This window comes from Castor canadensis, chromosome 7 (assembly GCF_047511655.1).
Source record: "Castor canadensis chromosome 7, mCasCan1.hap1v2, whole genome shotgun sequence".
Lineage (NCBI taxonomy): Eukaryota > Metazoa > Chordata > Mammalia > Rodentia > Castoridae > Castor > Castor canadensis.
In genome coordinates, this window is record NC_133392.1 from 151,805,314 (window position 1) to 151,822,751 (window position 17,438).

The window sequence follows — 17,438 nt, forward strand, 5'->3', positions numbered from 1 at the left end:
CTGCATTATCACCCATGACCACCCGGGGGCAGGAGTGCCCAGGAGGAAATAGTCCGGCTCACCTCTGATAGCACCTGGCACAGGGGTTGGACCCCATAGCAACCACAGGGTTGGGAAGATGGATACACTGGTCCACCTTCACCTTGAGCAGGTGAGGACACAGTGGGCACCTGATCTGCCTAGAGCCACACAGGAGGTGCTGGGTCCAGTCTCCTCAGGAGGAGAAAACCAATACAGAATCCCTGTAGCTTTACTATCACTCCTGGCCATTGTTAGTTTTCTTTTTGGAGAAGTGTTTCACTATGTAGCCCTGCGTGGTCTTGAACCTGCCTACGGTCACAGGAATGCACCACCATGCCCAGCTCTGGCCACTGTCTTGGTGTCAGGAGGTGCAGCTTTTCTTCTGAGACCTCAAGGCAGGGTGTGGCCTCGGGGCAGGGCGAAAGCTGTGGACTGGGCAGCCTGGCTACGTCCGGCTACCTCATGGGACTGCGTGTCTCTGGAGACTTTCCTTGTTCTTACCTGCAAATGAGAAATAAAAAACGGCACTCCCCCAATGGTTGGCTTATCAAGTTAGTTAATCTACCCAGTGTTTAGACTACCTGGTGACATGTGGGTATCAAACACCAATGTCTCTGTTAGGAAGTGTCCAGGCTTCTGGCACGACTGTCCCAGGACCCAGGTGACCTGGTTCCTGTCCTCTCCTTCCCCAGTCCACCCCTCCTGCACTAACCATCAGGAACCACACACACATAAGAATATAGAATTTTATCTTATTTTAGTTAAAAAAAATAATCGTACTACCAAATGAAGAAGTAGCTTTTTTTGGGGCGTGGGGTGGGGCAGGGTGAGAAGGTAGGAAAGAAAATGCAAAAAGCCAAAAGAAAAAGAACATTTTATATTTATCTGTATAAACATATCCACTAAGGCAAATGCAATCCAGGACCAAGGCTGCTGCATGGGGCTGGGCGCCTTCTACTTCCCAGGTTCTAAGGTCAAAAAAATAAACCCTCTGCCTCTGCAAGCCCCACGGGAGCAGCGTGGGCTGCCGGAGCACTGTGCTAAAATAAAGAGTTATTGAGTTTACAAAGCAGTGACACTGTCACGACACACACTGAAAGTTGCATAACTGTGGCCTTGATAGCCATTCACTTGTTTGGACTGGGTGACAGTCACAGTTTCACGACACAGCAACGGGCACACACATACACACACACGGGCAAGCACGTGGGAGCTGGGGAAAAACCGGCTAGAGGCATAGGCTTCACCAAGGCCCACCTCGTGATGGGCACAGGGGTTCCCATGCTTCCCTAGGAAGGGGTGGGCACGACAGGCAGGTACCATCGCTGGTGACAAAGCAGGAACATCATCCAGGGAAGGACAGTGTGAAAGGGGAATTGGGGCCAGGCCCTGCACCCCACAGCCAGTGCATGGAAACTCACCTTTGACCTCTTCCCAAATGCCCCCTGGGGAATCAAGGCAGAATGCTGGTTCCCTCCCCAAGAATCCTCCTCCCCGCCCTTCTCTGGGACCACAGCCCTCTGAGACCCTCATCTGGTTCTGGGTGGTGCTAGGGTTTCTGTTCCCCAGTCTTCCCGCCCACAGCTCCATGGCACACCTGGCAGAGTGCGGGCCCGTGAGGTAGATTGGCACAGCAGCCCTGCCTGGCGGGGCCCTGTCTCCACACTAGCCTGGGTCCCTTCACCAAGGTAGAAGCCACTCCCAACAGGGTGATGCAGTGGGGTGGGGTGGAGCACAAGGAAAAGGTCCTGGGGAGGCCTCATGCCTCCCAGAGACACCTTGGGTCCCACTGTCTAGTGGCAGCTCCAATTCTCCCCAAGGGAGACAGCCTGCTGGTTAAGGGCAGGTGATGGGGACAGGGGGCTGTGTGAGGAGGGGTTGGCATACAGGACAGGGAGGGACAGAAAGCCAGGAGTTGGGCTAGAGCAAGGGCAGCCAGGGTGCGAGAACCAGGGATTGCCAAGGGAGGGCTGGCCAGGCAGGGGCCTGCGCTGGTGGCTGGTGACGCAGCCCCAGGAACAGTGGGACAGAGCGCTGGGTGGCCAGGCCACTTGTGAGACCTCTCGCTGAGCTCTGTTCACAGAAAATTTAAATTTTTAGTAGTGGTCCCGTTAGACAGAGGCCAGGACCCAGGCTTGGCCTCCCATGTGCCCCCCCGCGCACTGGGGCAGGCTGTGATCGGCCTTGACCCTGGCTACTTGAAGGTGGACTGCAGCTCCTTGAAGGCCGCTTTCCGCTGCTTCATCTCTTCTGCCTGCTTCTTCCTTTCCTCCTGCTCTGCCTTGATCTCCTCCTCGAAGCGGCTGGATACGTTGATGGCCTGCACCTGGGGTGAGAGACTGAGTCAGGTCTGCAGGGGCCTCCACACTGCCACCTGCGGCTGCGTTCTTTGGGGTCCCTTTTGACCCGGGCTTCTGCTGTGTCCCACTTGGCCACCCACGAGGTCGGGGCCTGGGTCAAGCACTACCTTCACTTCTCTGAGCCTCAGTTTCTCCAATAAGAACCTGGCACTCAGTAAGTCTGACCTCAGGTTTGTGGGAGAGGATTAAAATAGAATTTGGTGGCTAAGGCTGAGCAGGACACTGTAAACGGGAGAGTGACTGCTGCTGTCTTCAATTTCCTGTCTTGTCCATTAATGAGGCCTGGAATATCCCATAAATGCTTGGAAGTCCAGAGGGAGGTGGGAGGAGGCCTTGGGAAAGCAGGGTCTTAACATGGAAAGGGAGAAATAGGAAAGATGGTGCCCTGGGTGGGCAGGGCCCAGGAGCCATGAGATCAACCTTGTCCCTTCCCTCCATGCTGGGAGGGGAGGGGCTGTGCATGCAGGTGGTCGAGTCCCTTGGCTTCCTCCAGGCTGCAGCTGACAGGGCAGTGTCTCCTTCTTTAAGAGTCTCATGGGCCCTGCCCACCCTGCCGGCCCTTAGCTCCATCTCTTGTCTGCAGTCTCTGCAGGGTCAGGAAGGGACCTGCTGACCCTCAACCTCAGATGGGGTCTGCACACACCCCTCCCAGACTCCACACCGTCCTCAGTCTCCTCACCTTGGCCTCGAAGAAGCTCTTGGCACCCTTGACGCCCTCGGTGGAGACGTCAATCTCGGAGAGGCGGGCCAGCACGTGCAGCCCGCTGTCCTCCTGCAGCTCCCCAGCAGCTGCTTTGTGGAAGATCAGGAGGAACTACAGCGGGACAGGGAGAGGTACATTGTCATGAGAGGGACCAGAGTCCCCAGCCACACCCAAGCCCCAGCCTCAGGCCTCCCCGGGAGAAAGGGAGGCGTGGCTCACTGGCAGGACAGAAGCCAGAGGGCTGGGTTCTAGTACCTCATTGCCCCTCCTCCTCTGGGCCTCTGTCTGCTCACCCATGTAATGCCAAGTTAGGTGATTCATGGCTTGTCCACCCAGGTCCTGTCCACCCAGGACCTGCTGCAGCCGTACCCAGTTTTCATCCATGGCTTCTACTTACTTTTTTTTGAGACAAAGTCTCACTAGGTAGCCTGGGCTAGCCTTGAACTTGAGATCCTCCTGCCTCTATTTCCCAAGTGCTGGGACTACAGGCGCCTGGCTTCAACATACCTTTTATCTTTGTCTTTCACTGTTCCCCCGTACAAATGTGCCGGGTCCTACCCACTGAGCACAGGGTCTGTGTGCCCATTTTGTGGAATGACGGGACTCAGGGACAGCCAAACACTTGCCTGAAGACTCAGTACCAGAAGGACTTGACCTGTGTCCTTGACTCCAGTTTCTCTGGACTGCCCTCCTTCCTTTCTGGCTTCTCGTCCTTCCCCGCAGCCCTTGTTACTTCTCTCTCCCCTACCTCCTTTGGCTTCCTGCTAGCTCACTCTGGCCCAGGACTCTTCCAGGAGGCCACCCCCTGCATGCTGTGCTGCCCGGGGTCCATAGCCTCCCTCTCTGGCTTGGGACCTCCATTCCCTCCCCCACAGAACAGGCTTGCCTGTAGCTCCTCTGTGAGGCAATGTCCCCAGCCTCCTTGGACTCATGGTCATGTCACTCCCTTTTTCTGGGACCTTTCTTTTCCAGAAACCATGACACGATGTCATCTCCCACTCTGCTGTCTCCCCCTCAATACTCCAGGACCCTTTTCAGACACTGTGCAGGTTCGGTATACAGAAATCACTTGATAGATGCTCACTACACAGAGGGCTGGATGTCCCTCCTCATCTAAGGCATCTCAGGACTGCTGCCCTGGCTTGCACTGTAGGGTGCTCTTGAAGTCTCCAGTGGCCAAGTATCAGTCAGTCAACAACACAGGCCACCAAGTCCTAGGTGGGGAGTGGCCTGGCAGTGGCTTAGGGCAGGGCTTACCTCCCGGAAGCTGAGCTTGCTGTCCAAGTCCTCATCCACCTCTTTGATCATGTTTTTTAGGCCCAGGTGTGTCTGGGGGGCCCCGAGTTTCTCCATCATGAGCTTCAGTTCCATCAGGTCAATGAAGCCATCCCGTCCAGCGTCATACCTGTGGGCACAGAGAGTGGCCTAAGATCATCTTGGTACATCCCAGAGGCCACAACCTGAGTGCAGGGACTCTGGGGGCTCAGAGGGCACTTCCCACTATCACATAATTCTATCTTGGCCAGACAGGACCTCAGCCTGGGCAGAGGTGGCTCAGGGCTTGCTTGGTTACCTCCGATGATGGGGAATTCATCCTGTGACCAGGCAGCCTCCTGCATGTTGGGCAATGCTAACTTCTGGTATTATTATTTTGTCAAGTACTGGGGTTTGAACTCAGGGCCTACTACTCGCTAGGAAGGCCCTCTACCAGTTGAGCCACACCTCCAGTCTAAACAATGCTAACTTTTAGATAAGCCTGTAGCACACGGAAGCAGAAGCCAGAGTTCCCAGCACTGAGTATGTTGTGCACAGTGAGAAAGAATTCACACAGCACGGGGTGTGGACTGGACTGAATGGAGCTCTCTAGACATTTCTGGCACCTGCTGCCATTTCCACTGGACCTTAAGGGACATCTCAGCCTCCACTCTAGCTGGCAGAGCCTTGTGGGCATCTCAACCTCAGACCACTGGCATGCTTGACAGAATAATCTCTCGCTGTGCATTGTGGGATGCTTACAGCAGCAACCCTCCTGAGTTGTAACAGTCAAACATACCTCCCAGACTTTGTCCCTAGGGGGCAATAATTCAGAATGTGGCATGGAGACCACATGGCCTTTTTTTTTTTTTTTTTGCAATTCTGGGGCTGGAACCCAGGGTGTCATGCACACCAGGCAAGCGCTCTATCTCTGAGCTGTACCCCAGCCCCAGGCGGCCCCTTTCCATGGGATCAGTGGCTCTTCCTACTTCAGGCCCTACAGCATATGCTACCTCCTGGAAGGGAAGGTAAAATGCAGACGGGTTCAAACTGTTGAATGAGTAACATGTGAATGAATGAGGGGACACTTGAGTGTCCAGGGGAAGGCAAAAGGCAGGCCATGGTCACAGAAGGACGACGACCTTATCGGGAGGAGGAGAGCAAGCTGTGCTGCAGGCCTGCAGGATGTGGCTGAGGGCCAGTCACTGGGCAGCCTGGCACAGATAAGAAGCCTCTGCCCTCCACCCTTCCCCCTTCCTTCCATCAACTGCCTGGCAGAGACAGGAATGGGCTGGGGCAGGTCTCGATGTCCCTCTCACCGCCTCCTTGAGGTACGACTGGTGCCCTGTCTGGGGGAGGTGCCACCCATGCCTGGAACAACTGCTTTGGCAGACTGGGCATTACCAGGCTGAGCAAACACCTGCTCTGCCTGTCTCCTGGGACAGCTGGGGACAGAGATGGAAGGGAAGTGGGGGTGGGGAGAGTGGCCTCAGGAGTAGCAAATGTGCCTAACAAAGCCTTGTGCGGTCCCCAAGGTCTCCAGCTGTCTGAGTGACAGCAGTGTGACACAGAGGGGCTGAGTTCCAGATACATATCCCGGGGACCTGGAGATCCTGCATGGACACACATCTCATCCCTGCGCCATCTTTGGGCTCTCTGGCTTCCTTTGCACTTCCCTACTTATCTATATCAGCTCTTGACTTTGGACATCTGATAGCTGCCTACTGAAATCTGTCTTTGTACTGGGAGCTTTATTTTACAACAGAGGCTTAGAGAGGCTAAGTGACCTGCCCAAGGTCACACAGAAGGAAGGAGCTGGGCACATAAACCTGCACATTTGCTCTGTGCCCTGCCCTGCAAACGTGCTTACTGAAATCTGTCTGTGTCCTGGGTCCGCCTGCAGAACACAGTGTCTGCCTGGTACACAGAGGGGAGCATTTGTGCGAGGGGTATAAATAGTTCACATGCAACTGAGTCAGTGGTTGGAAGAGATGCAGCAAAGGAAAGATGGGACTTAGAACCCTGGAGGGAACACAAGGCCTTCTTCCCACCCAGGGGTGAGAGGGCTGGGTGTGGCAGACAGGCAGGAGGGCTCCATGGGGTGGAAGCAGGAGTGAGCAGGGGTGGAGGCAAGGGTCAGGAAGCATGAGGAAGCCTCTACTGGGAAGAGGGGCTGCCGGGGACTCTGTGGCCAGTGGGGGGAGGAGTGGAAGACAGCAGAGAGCCCAGTGTGGGACAGTCTTTGTTGCAGCCATCCCATGGATGTCCCTTGTGTCCCTCAGGAACACAGGCTCCCCCCACACTTCTAAACATGGTCTCCCGTGAAGGACCTGTTGGGGTTCTGCAGCCAGACTGCCTGGCTCCCCATTAGCATAGAGCCGTGGTTTCTAGTGGGGGCGTGTCTCCCAGGGGACATGTGGCATTATCTGGAGACTTTTCTGGTGTCTCAGCAGGGGAGGGGTGCTACTGGTATCTGGTGGGCTGAGGCCAGGGCAGCCGATAAAACCCTGATGCCATGGTGCCTCTCACGGGGTCACTGTGAAGACTGACTGAGGCCACAGAGCTCAAGCACTCAGCCAAGAGCCCCACATATGGAACTCGCTCTACTTGGAAGCTACTCCCACTCTAGTGAGATTTAATTACCTTTGCTAAGCTCTGCTCTGTGCCGGGCCCATTCTCTCTAAGGCCCCTGGGCTCAGCCATCTGGCCAGGTCAGGATAAGAGGAGGAGACTACATGGAGGGGGCCCTGACCCAGGATGGTGCAGGCCAGAGAGTCAGACCACAGCTCTGGGAGACCCATGCCCTGCTCACCCTGAACCCCAGCCACGTCTACTGCGTAAGTGTGAGTGTCTCCTGAAGTCAGGGGAAACTCAGCCTCAGAAGGTCAGATCATATCCAAACTTGGACAGAACCCCGGGCTCTGGAATCCTCCATCTCTGGCAGCTCTCGGACCTGGCAGGGCTGCAGCTCAAACCGCTGCCATATCAATCAAAGGCCAATCAATTACCAGGGCTCCATCTGGGCAGGCTCCAGCCCCACAGGGACAGTGCAGGGCCAACCCCAGTGCCAACAAGTCAACCACCAAGGCCAGGTGACACAGGGAGGTGGGTCCCCTGGAGGTAGTGATGTCAGAGGTGGCTGTTCCCAGGGAACTCCTTGGGAACAGAAATCTGCCATGTGCCTCAGGCCCTGATGTGGTCAGAGGCTGGGGTCAGATTCAAATCTCTGTCACCTGCTGGCTGGGTGACCCTGGTCAAGTCACCTGATCCCACAAACCTTGATTTCCCCCTGTACATCACCAAGGTGAAAGGACTCAATTTTGGACCCAGGCGAGGATTAAGAGAGATGGTTGATACCCTACCGTTAGGATTACTGAAGGGAAAAGGGCCCTATGGCCAGCCCATGGTAGGTGCCTCAAACCTGTCCATTAGGCTGGTGGAGTGGCTTACATGGTAGAACACTTGCCTAGCAAGCATGAAGCCCTGAGTTCAAATCTCAGTGCTGCCAAAAAACTCCCCTAAAAAACCTGTCCATTTCAGTATAATAATGGTGTCTGTTTTACTGAGAACTATTTGTGTGAAAGATGCCACACGGAGTACATCACACATAAGAAAATGGCAATGATATTAGGTACAATAAAAACTCTGGCTTTGAACCGGGTACTGGTGGCTCACACCTGTAATCCTAGCTACTCAGGAGGCAGAGATCAGGAGGATCGCAGTTCAAAGCCAGCCTGGACAAATAGTTCACGAGACCCTATCTCAAAAAAATCTATCACAAAAAAGAGCTGGTGGAGTGGCTCAAGGTGTAGAGCCTGAGTTCAAACCCTAGAATTAAAAAGAAACCCCAAAACAAAAACCCCGGCTTCTCCCAGGCGTGGCACTTATGGTAGGGGCCTGGGGGCAGGGAGTGGACAAGATAACCCAGGTGTCCCTTCAGCATTCCCCTCCTCCTTAGTCCCAGTCCTTCCACATTACTGGGTCAGATTTGGAGGGTGGAAAGACAGAGGGTCACTGGGCAGAACCTGTCCCTCTCTGTCTAGGTAGAGGGAGAGGGGCCTCACCTTGGACAGTTCTCCTGTCCCTCTGCATTCCTTCTTCTGAGCAAAGGAAATGACAAAGGGGTATTGTTGCTGAGCCACCACAAGGTGGACAAGTGGCCCCAGGAGAGAATGATGACCTTGGATGGCTGGACACAGGCGTATCCCTGGCTGGGGAAGCCCAAGAATCCAGTAGCCCTCTCTGAGCTAGAAGGGAGGCTGCAGGAGGTCCAGAGGAGCCAGGAAAACAGAGGTAGCCTGCAAGATCCATGCACGTAGTGTGGCCTACCTGCTTCGTACTATGCAGAGATATTGGGGCCCAGAGTGGGCAATGGCAAGCCCAGGATTCCACCAGCAGGAGCCTTGCCTTTTCCCTGCCTCCCTCTCTTTCCTGGTCTGAGGGTCCTGCATTCTGGAGCCTGCAGCTAATGGGGCTGGGTGGAGTGCCCTGCTTGGGGCTGGCTTAGGACAGCCAATGCAATTGGGTGAGCTGGGAGTTCAGCACTTTTCTCCAGCACTGGGCCTGGCACTGGGCCCACATTCCTGCCTGCCTCCCTCTGAATAGTTCTTGCCAGGGAGGGCTCAGCAGCTGCTGCCCCGGATGCTGGTGACAAAGTCCCCTTCCCTCCCCGTTTGGAAGTGGCACACCCGGTTGCCACCCAGGCAGATCCTGCCCTTCGATCGAGCTTGGTCTGACCCAGCTGCCTGCTTCCCTGGCCTCCCCACCTCCAATTCTGTTAACCAGGACTCATGGGAGTGGGCAGTGGCTGGCTCCAAGGGTGTGCAGTGCTATGCCTGGCCCTGGACCCAGGCTCCACCACTTCACTCCAAGATTATCAGCACTGGATACTCTGCTGAGCATTTACTACTTGCCAGGCACCAGGCCAAGTGCTGCACCAGAGCCTCACAGGAGCTCTGAAATGTAGGCATGGGTGTCCTTATTCAACACAGCAGACAAGGAGGCTGAGGCTCAGACCAAGGCCAGAGGTGGCAAGGGTGCAGTTAGGGTACAAGCCAGGCCTGATTAAAAACATGCCATGTCCTGCTGCCTACAGATCCTGTGTCAGAGCTTTGAAACTGGAAGGGAGACTGGAGGTCATTTCATTTAGTCCTTTTTGAGGGTTGAACTCCCAATGCAGTTTTCCTGTTTGGTGTCTTTTTTGTTTTTTGGTAGTACTGGGGTTTGAACTCAGGGCCTTGCACTTGCTAGTCAACTGCTCTGCCACTTGAGCTACACCCCCAGTCCTTCTTGCTTTAATTATTTTCTAGATAGGGTGATGTTTTTGCCTAGGGCTAGCCTTGAGATCCTCCTACCTCCACCTCCTGAGTAGCTGGGATTATACAGTTGAGACCCATTACACCCTGCTGGTTTGTTGAGATGGGGTTTCACTAACTTTCTGCCCCAGGTGGCCTGGAACCATGATACTTTCATCTCTGCCTCCCACATAGCTGGGGTTACAGGCCTATACCACCATACCTGGCCTCTACTTCACGCAGGCAGCCCCTTTTGGATTCAGAACTTAGTTGCTTCTCATATGTCCCCCTTACCCCCCAGATGTGCTGTTCAGTCTGACAGCAAAATGAACCAATCACAGCTGTGGCACAATCAGAGGTGGGAGCACAGGGGACACTAATTCTGCCCTTCCTGATACCCACCCCAGGCCTTTGCTTTTGGTCCCTCTGGGCACATGGGGCCCAGAGAGAAGAGACTGCTAGATAGAGACCCCAGGCCCACCTGGCTTTGGACTCAGCATTGAGTTATTGCCACTGTTAACATCTACCTTTAGAATTATTGAAGAGCGTGATTATGGCTATCACACTGCTGGTACACAGAAGGTGCTTAAAGCGTATTAATTCCAGTATAATAATAGTGGCTGTTATCTTGGTCCTTTACCAGCCTGATTTGGGGAGGCCCCAGTGGCTCCTAGGATGTGGGAAGGCAGGTTTCAGTTAAGTCCCAGATGACAGGAAAATTCTGACCTTGCTAGCTGTTCTGGCTAGTTGGCCCTGCCGGGGATTCCTAGAAGGGAAGTATAGGTGGGAGCTGGTGCCTGGTAATGACTGCTTGCAGGGCCACTTCTGCTGGCTCCACCCCACCCCGTCTGCCTGACTCATGAGCAAAACCTCACACCGCTACTTCCTCTAGTCCTATCTGCGGTTGTCACCTAAGGGCAGAGGTGGGGGTAGAGATTCCAGCCTCTGGCTGATGGCAATTTTCTGGGTGCTGTCACGTCTCAGGACACCCCAACCTCAAGTTCAACACCACCCTCACACTGAGTCACGACTGTGGCATCTGAAGGTGGCTTCCTGCTAGTACTGCCTGCCAGTACCCTGCCTGTAAATACTTTTTTTTGGGTAGGATTGGGGTTTGAATTTAGGGCTTCACGCTAGCAAAGCAGGTGCTGGACTGCTTGAGCCACACCTCCAGTCCATTTTGCTCTGGTTATTTTGGAGATAGGGTCTTGCAAACTGGGCTGGCCTTGAACAGTGATCCTCTCGAACTCAGCCTCCTGAGTAGCTAGGATTACAGGTACTGGATGCCTAACATAACCCAGTGTTAATTATTCACTTAATCCTGACCCCATTCACTTCGTTATTCCTGAACAGCTCAGACAGACTAAGCACCTGGCCTCAGGTAGTCCTCAGATAGTAGCAGAAGCTGTGAGCTGGCCTGCGTTTTCAGCACACATACCTGGACAGGCGTGTTAACAATGCAGATTCCGATTGGCAGGTGCAGGGTGGAACCTGACCTTCCGCCTTCCGGGGAGAAGCAGATGCTGCTTATCTATTTATTATCATGTGAGTGAGGGGTGGAGACTGACAAACCAGGTTCAAGTCCTTCCCCTGCTCCTTGCTAACTGTGTGGCTTGTCTTCTGAGACCCAGCCTCCTTATTGTGAAAAGGGCGATGGGAATCTCGATGGATGCTAAGAATGACTCAACAGAAGCCAGATGCCTGGGCACAGAGGGCCAGTGGTAGCCTTCTCAGTCTGCTGAGTGGCCAAGTGTTGGAAGGGCCTCAGTGCTGCCTGGGCTGGCCACATCCAACCACACCTATCTGGGCCTGAACCCTCTGCTCCCCTTGAAAAGCAGAAGTCAGCCAAAGAGAGGGAGCTCTGGCTGCTGGGCAGTCAGAGGGTGGGGGAAGGGCCTCAGAGGCTGTAAGGTGCCTCTTCCTCCTGGGCTGGGTTGACCTTGTAGGAAGGGCCCTGACCTGCCTGTCCCCAGGCAGCAGGTTCTGGGGCCCTGAGCTTGGACTCTTTCAGCTGAAGCCAGGCCCAGGCTTTGTGGCAAGGAGGAGGGTGCAAACCAAGGGAAACCAGAAGTCCTTGAGAGGAGAGAGGTGACTCAGACTTAGAGGGGAAGTGGGAGGAACCCAGAATGGGGCCCTCAGGTCTCCCAGGGGGTGGGGCATCCCCTCACCAAACCCAGGCTCTTGCCTTTCCTGAGGCTCTCATTGGTCCTCCGTGCCCTATCCACACAGTCCACTGGGCCCCTGAGGGCTCCCTGCAGGGACACCTGACTAATCCTGCCACTAGCACTTCATATAACCTTGGTCATGTGACTTAATCTCTTTGAGCCTGTTTCCTCATCTGTGGAGTGGAGAGACTATTTTGTCTGTCTCACCATACTGATGTGACAATTAGACTTGGTCCCTAAGTAACACAGGTAAGTTCCTTTGGGAGCAGCTGAACCTGGTGGCTCTATTTAATGACAGGACATGGAGCAGAGGCTGGCTGTGGGGAGCATGTGACTGGTGTCTTTACTGAACTGTTAGTCCGCATGGTAGAAATAAAGGAATCTTCCACTTTTAGCCATATGAGTCCATCAAAGACAACCCAAAGACCCTGCACAACGCAGTTGTCTGAGATTTTCAGCCCCTGGGGGGCAGGAAAGTTGATCCTTCCCTGATCACTCAACTATCTGGAACCTACACACAGCAGAAACTTACTAAGGTATCTGTTGGATGAATGATCACATGGGTAGATCTTACTATTTCCCACCTCGCAGAGCTGTGAGGTGCTGAACCCGCAGTCCAGACACCAATAGTGGGCTCTGCTTTTTCACACCTACTCTACCAGGTAGGTCCTGTAGCCCCAGGGGAAACTAAGTCTTAGAAGCCCAGTACCCTGCCTAAAGAGACTCAGCTATGTGGGAGCAGGCAGGTACTGGAATTCCAGTTTTATGTCACTCCAAGTCTCTTGTTTTCTCTGCCACCTGTCTTCCACGTAATTAAGTGATAATGAATTCATTTCTCCATTGTTGTTATTTATCAAAGCCATATGTAGCTGTCAATCAGAGTGGCTGTTGGAGGAATGAAAGAGTCTCATGCCTGGTCCCCAGTCCTCTGTCCTAAAGCCTGGCAGCTCTGTCTGTCTGGGGTAAGGGGAGGCAGCCAGTTGCTGGTACTACTTCAGTGTCAGCCCTGAGGACCACCACCAGGGCCCTACAAGGCTCCTACAGGGCAACGGGGAACAGGGGATGACGGTGACAGCATCTTGAAAAGTACTATGTGTCAAGCTCTGGCTCAGCACTTCACAGCTCTTCAAGGTGGGAAATACTTCATGCCTGTTCCAGGGTGAGGAAGGAGGCTCAGGAAGGTTTACGTGACTTGCTGCAGGGCTAGTGTTGGGACTTGAACCCAGGACTGCAGACTCCAAAGGTCCCACCCTAAACCACTGAGGGGAAGGTGGAGTAGCTTCAGGAGCTTGTGAAGGCAAGTGTGGGCCAGAAGGCAGGGAAGCCTGTGGGTCTGATGTAAGGGGTCATGAGACAGTTGGGGGAGGGGGAGTGGCTGGGACAGGGCCACTGCAGCCAGGCAGAAGGAACTAGGGCACCGTCCTCAGATTCCACAACAGGTTCGCAATTACACAGGGCTTCCTGCTCTTTCCGCTGGTCTCAGGTTACAGAACCCTTCTGTGACCAGCCTAAGGGTGGGCATCCCTGAGGGCCTGTGAGACTGACCTAGGCTTCTTTGTCTGGAGAGTTCTAGAAACAGGCCTGGATGGATGGGCAGAGAGAGGCGGTTAGAGGTGATGGGTTTAGCTTGAGGCCACATGAGAGGAACTGAGTCTAGTCTCCCTGATGCAAAACCTCTCTGTGCCTGGCAGCAGGCTAGAAGTCAATATATGTCACCGCCCAGCCCCAGGCTGAGAGGCAGGGGTCACTATCCTTACTGTACACACAAGGAAGCTCTGGTTCAGCTGCTGAAAAACCTCCCATGACTCTGAGCCAGTCACTACACCACCTGGGCCTCAGTTTCCTCCTCTGTAAAGTGGGGAGAGAGGCTGGAGTCAGCCAAGGTCTCTCCCCATCATGGAGATCAGTGATGGCAGAGCGCTTGTCTGTCTTTCCTCTAAGCCTCGTGTTCTCCCTACGCTGCCATCCTCAGGCCACATTTCCTGAATCCACACTGAATGGATGGAGCAGAAGACTGGAAGGCAGTTCTGACATCTGTGAGGGCTCAGGACCCCTCAGAATTAAGGAGGTCAGAGCTGAAAGGCCTTTGGGCATCATCACACACAGTTTTCTCTTATAGATGGGTAGACTGAGGCCAGGAGAGCAAGCGGGCTAGGAGGGAAGCCCAGCTCCTTAGCTTTGGTATCCAAGAGGAGGCCAAGCCCTGGTCATCTGCCCGTGTCTCCTGCATCTGGCTCTGGGCTGGTTTCTTGGGGGGCAGGGGGAGGCAGGCTCTCTTCCTCCCTGCCCCCTGCTCTCAACAGAGACCTGGCCACTATGTCCTGGCTGCAATCCCCAGGCCCTGCTGGGGCTCAGGAGGCTGCAGCCCATTTGCTCAGTGGCTTCAGAACAGGGGTTTTGTGCTCCACGAAAGCCCGTCTGTTGACTGTTCACAGCCGGGACTCAGCTGGCGGGGCTCAGCGGGCACAGTAAAGCCTTGTTTTCTTGAGTACAAAAGCAGCAGCTCTCCACTCTGGCCAGGGCCCCCAGTGGGTGGCACTTCCTTCCTAGAGGTCCAGTTTCCTGGCCCCTTCTGCCCCCTCATCTGTCCCAACACCTCAGCCAGCAGCACTGGTGCCAAGAGGTGACTTGTAGGAGTTCAGCTCCCCTAATCGCCATCAAAGTACCCCTTGTCAAACTAGCCCCCAAAACAGCCTGTGTAAAAAGTGTTTGCTTTGCAAACACAGCTTCAAGACAATTACCCCCCACTAACCAAACTGCAGCCTCCCAAGCCTGCTCATTTGGGGTGTCTGGGTTCCCCAAAACAGCTCCATCTATTTTAGGGTATGGTAGGGATAATGGAGGGCTCTGGGGAAAAGGAAAGACCCGCTGATGGCAGGGCATGATGGGGAAAAAAAAGCTGCGCACATGGAAGCAGGTGTCGTGATACTGACAGAGATGTCTACGATGGAAATCCCAGAAGGAAAGAACGTGGGTTTTAAGAGTCACAGACCTGGGTTCGAATCCTGACCCTCACCGTTTCTAGTAAGTTTTCTTGGTAAGTTATGTTACACGTCTGTGTCCTGGCTTTTCATCTGCACAAGGGTGATAAAATAGTCCCTGTCATGGGCTCTGTGGGAGAGCTCCACAAGTTCCTAAGATCTCATCCTATCAATGAAGGGATGTCTGTTTGGAATAGTCTCTGGACTCCCCCACAGGGCAGCCTAAGGGAAGTCACAGCAGTAAAGCCATAGCTGCCCCTGGGCTCAAAAGCACTCTTGGTGTCTGCAATTCCTAGAACATGGGGCTTCAGCTCTCCAGCCTGGCCAGTATGGCCGGGAAGAAACTTTATAAGAACTCCTACCCACCCTGAGTCAGAGGTAGGCTCTTTGGACCCTGGGACCTCCATGCAGAGATTCAGAAGGTGAGGTCAAAGAAAAGTTTGGGGCTTCCAACCCCCATCAAGCCTCCTCCCCTGCATCAGGACCAAACGCAGAAGCTAGAGATGCAGCACCAGGGCAAGGTAGGAAGACCCTTCTCAAGCTGTGGGCTTGTGAAACGCCCCCTTCCTGGGCTTCCTGCTTGGTGTCTGGGAACTGTTAGCTGTGTGTGGCTGGTGCTCATACCTCTCTCCTGCTCCCCTCAACCATGGGTGCCTGTGCAAGGTGGGTAGACCTCTACCTGCCTCCCCCACCCAACACTCAACCTCCAGATGGTTCTAACCCCTTCTGGTGCACTCCAGAATGGTACCTGTGGTCTGTTCCCTCTCCAGGAGCCATGGGGCAGGAACAGGCAACAGAAGGTGGAGAAGGCTACCAAAGGGAGGAGGAGGACTGGCACCTTTCACTGTCCCTTGGGCACCAAGATGGCTGGGTTAGAGGGACTGCCATGTCAGTACCAATAGGGTGGATCCAGGGACAGGCCAGAAGGGAACTGGAGTCCTTTCTGTCTAGTTCTTCCCCAGAGACATTTAAGTTTTGTCTTGGAGTTGGGTTGGGGTAGGAAGGCTGAGCCCGCAGGCCTGGGGGATCCCCTCTCACCTGGTGAGGTCATGGCACATGTAATCACAGGGAATTAAGGGTAGGGCCATGAGTACCTGGGCACATCAAATAGTGAAGGAGTGCCTTTTCTTCCTGGAGTGGGTGTCAGGCACCAAGAGTCCTATGGAGGGCGGGGAGGACCCTTGTGGGGGTCATGGGGTTTCTGCGCAGCTGCTGGGTGCAGGGGCAGGGAGGGCAAGAAGAGTAGCGACTCAGTGCATGGAGGGAGGACTGAGCCCAGAGTGGATGATGGGGGGGTGCAGTCTCCATGTCTGGACCATGGGGGCCAGGGACTGAAGGGCTCATTCCTGGGAAGATCACTTGAGAATGGAGAATTTGGGGTAACAGAAGCAGGAGAAAGGGTAGAAGGGGTTGAAGAATTTTTACCCATAGTTTGCTAGTAAATGCTGAATAACTGGGGGGGGGGTGACCCTGACTGGGACCCATCTTTGGGGGGGAGCTCAGAAATAAGCAGAGGAAGTGAAAGAAGCTGATGAAAGGGATGTGTCTGGCATGGGTGCAGGGCATGTCTCTTTGAGAGGCACTGGGACCGCATGTCTCTGTCCAGGGTGTGCTGGGTGGGGGTGGGGAACTGAGTAGCTGGGATGGGGGGAGAAAGGGAGGTCACTGGTCCTCAGTCCCAGTGTGGGGATGGGGGGTGGTGGGCAGACCGTCACTAACAGTGAGGCGAGGGATCTGGGCCAGAGACCCAGTCAGGCACACACATGTGGTGGGCTCACCAGGGCCCGTGATTATCTGGAAGGACCCTCGGGCTCTCTGACATGTGGGGGCCTCTAGCGGACTGGGGGCATCGCTGTGAGGAAAGGTCACGTGCCAGGGCCCGGGGTTCCCCAAACCCACATGCGTGGTGGGGTGGCGTGTCTGGAAGAGGCCACAGAGTCCCCAACTCTGGTGTGTAGAGGTTCAGGGGAGCTTGGCTAGTGGCGGGGGTGGTCCCAGAGCGGCGCGGGATCGGGGATCGGACCCAAGGCCGGGTCGCGGGGTGCCGGGTGCCAGGGACCGGGGTGGGCGGGCGGACACTCACTGCTTGAACATCTTCTCCATGTCCTTGATCTGCTTCCTGGAGAACTCCTTGAACTCGGTGTAGGGGTTGAAGACGCGGCGGCTGGGCGACTGGGGCTCGCCGATGCCCTGGTTGAGGTCTGCGCGCCGCAGCAGCTTGGCGCTCAGCTCGCCGTCCGCGCTGCCCAGCGCCTCGGCCACCTCGTCGGGTGCCGCCGCCCCCGCCGCGCCGTTGAAGCCGGGCTGCTCCGCGGCCTCGCCGCCGCCCTCGCCCTCCATCTGCAGCCGCCGGCTCAGCTTGGTGGCCAGCTCGTCCGTGGCCATGGTGGCCCGCGCGGCGCTCGCCTCGGCCCGGCCCCTGCTCGCTGCGCGCCGCGCACTGCCGCGGGCCGCGCTCTTCCTCTTCCTGACACTCCCCGGCGCCAGGCGCCGCCCCCGAAGGTGGGACTTAGGGGACCGCCTGCTCCAGCTCCCACCCCGCCCCTGGCCCCGGCCGGATCTGCCTGCGCCAGGCGCTGGGCTCCTCTCCGTGGCCTGGGGTCAAGTGCGCCGCGCGTCCGAGCCCGCGGTCTTCGCCCCGCGTGAGGCTAGGGGGTCCC

General features: G+C 55.4%; 1 protein-coding gene across 1 annotated transcript; it reads right to left on the reverse strand.

Moving 5' to 3' along the window:
• Nucleotides 1-878: 878 nt before the first annotated feature.
• Nucleotides 879-17,229, reverse strand: Efhd2 (EF-hand domain family member D2). The gene is made up of 4 exons (XM_020173241.2): nt 16,862-17,229; nt 4,342-4,489; nt 3,061-3,195; nt 879-2,347 (listed from the first exon to the last, which is right to left on the reverse strand). Exons 1-4 carry the CDS (start codon nt 17,161-17,163, stop codon nt 2,216-2,218), a joined length of 717 nt encoding a protein of 238 aa, XP_020028830.1. The 5' UTR covers nt 17,164-17,229; the 3' UTR covers nt 879-2,215.
• Between the last annotated feature and the right edge of the window lie 209 nt (nt 17,230-17,438).

What these genes read in the sequence shown, in the direction of transcription:
- Efhd2 (XM_020173241.2), bottom strand. Translation starts at nt 17,163, where the DNA reads ATGGCCACGGACGAGCTGGCCACCAAGCTGAGCCGGCGGCTGCAGATG. An exon ending in GCAAGCTCAGCTTCCGGGAG is followed by an intron (nt 3,196 to 4,341) that starts GTAAGCCCTGCC and finishes GTCCCGCTGTAG; the next exon opens with TTCCTCCTGATCTTCCACAA. An exon ending in AGAGCTTCTTCGAGGCCAAG is followed by an intron (nt 2,348 to 3,060) that starts GTGAGGAGACTG and finishes CTCTCACCCCAG; the next exon opens with GTGCAGGCCATCAACGTATC.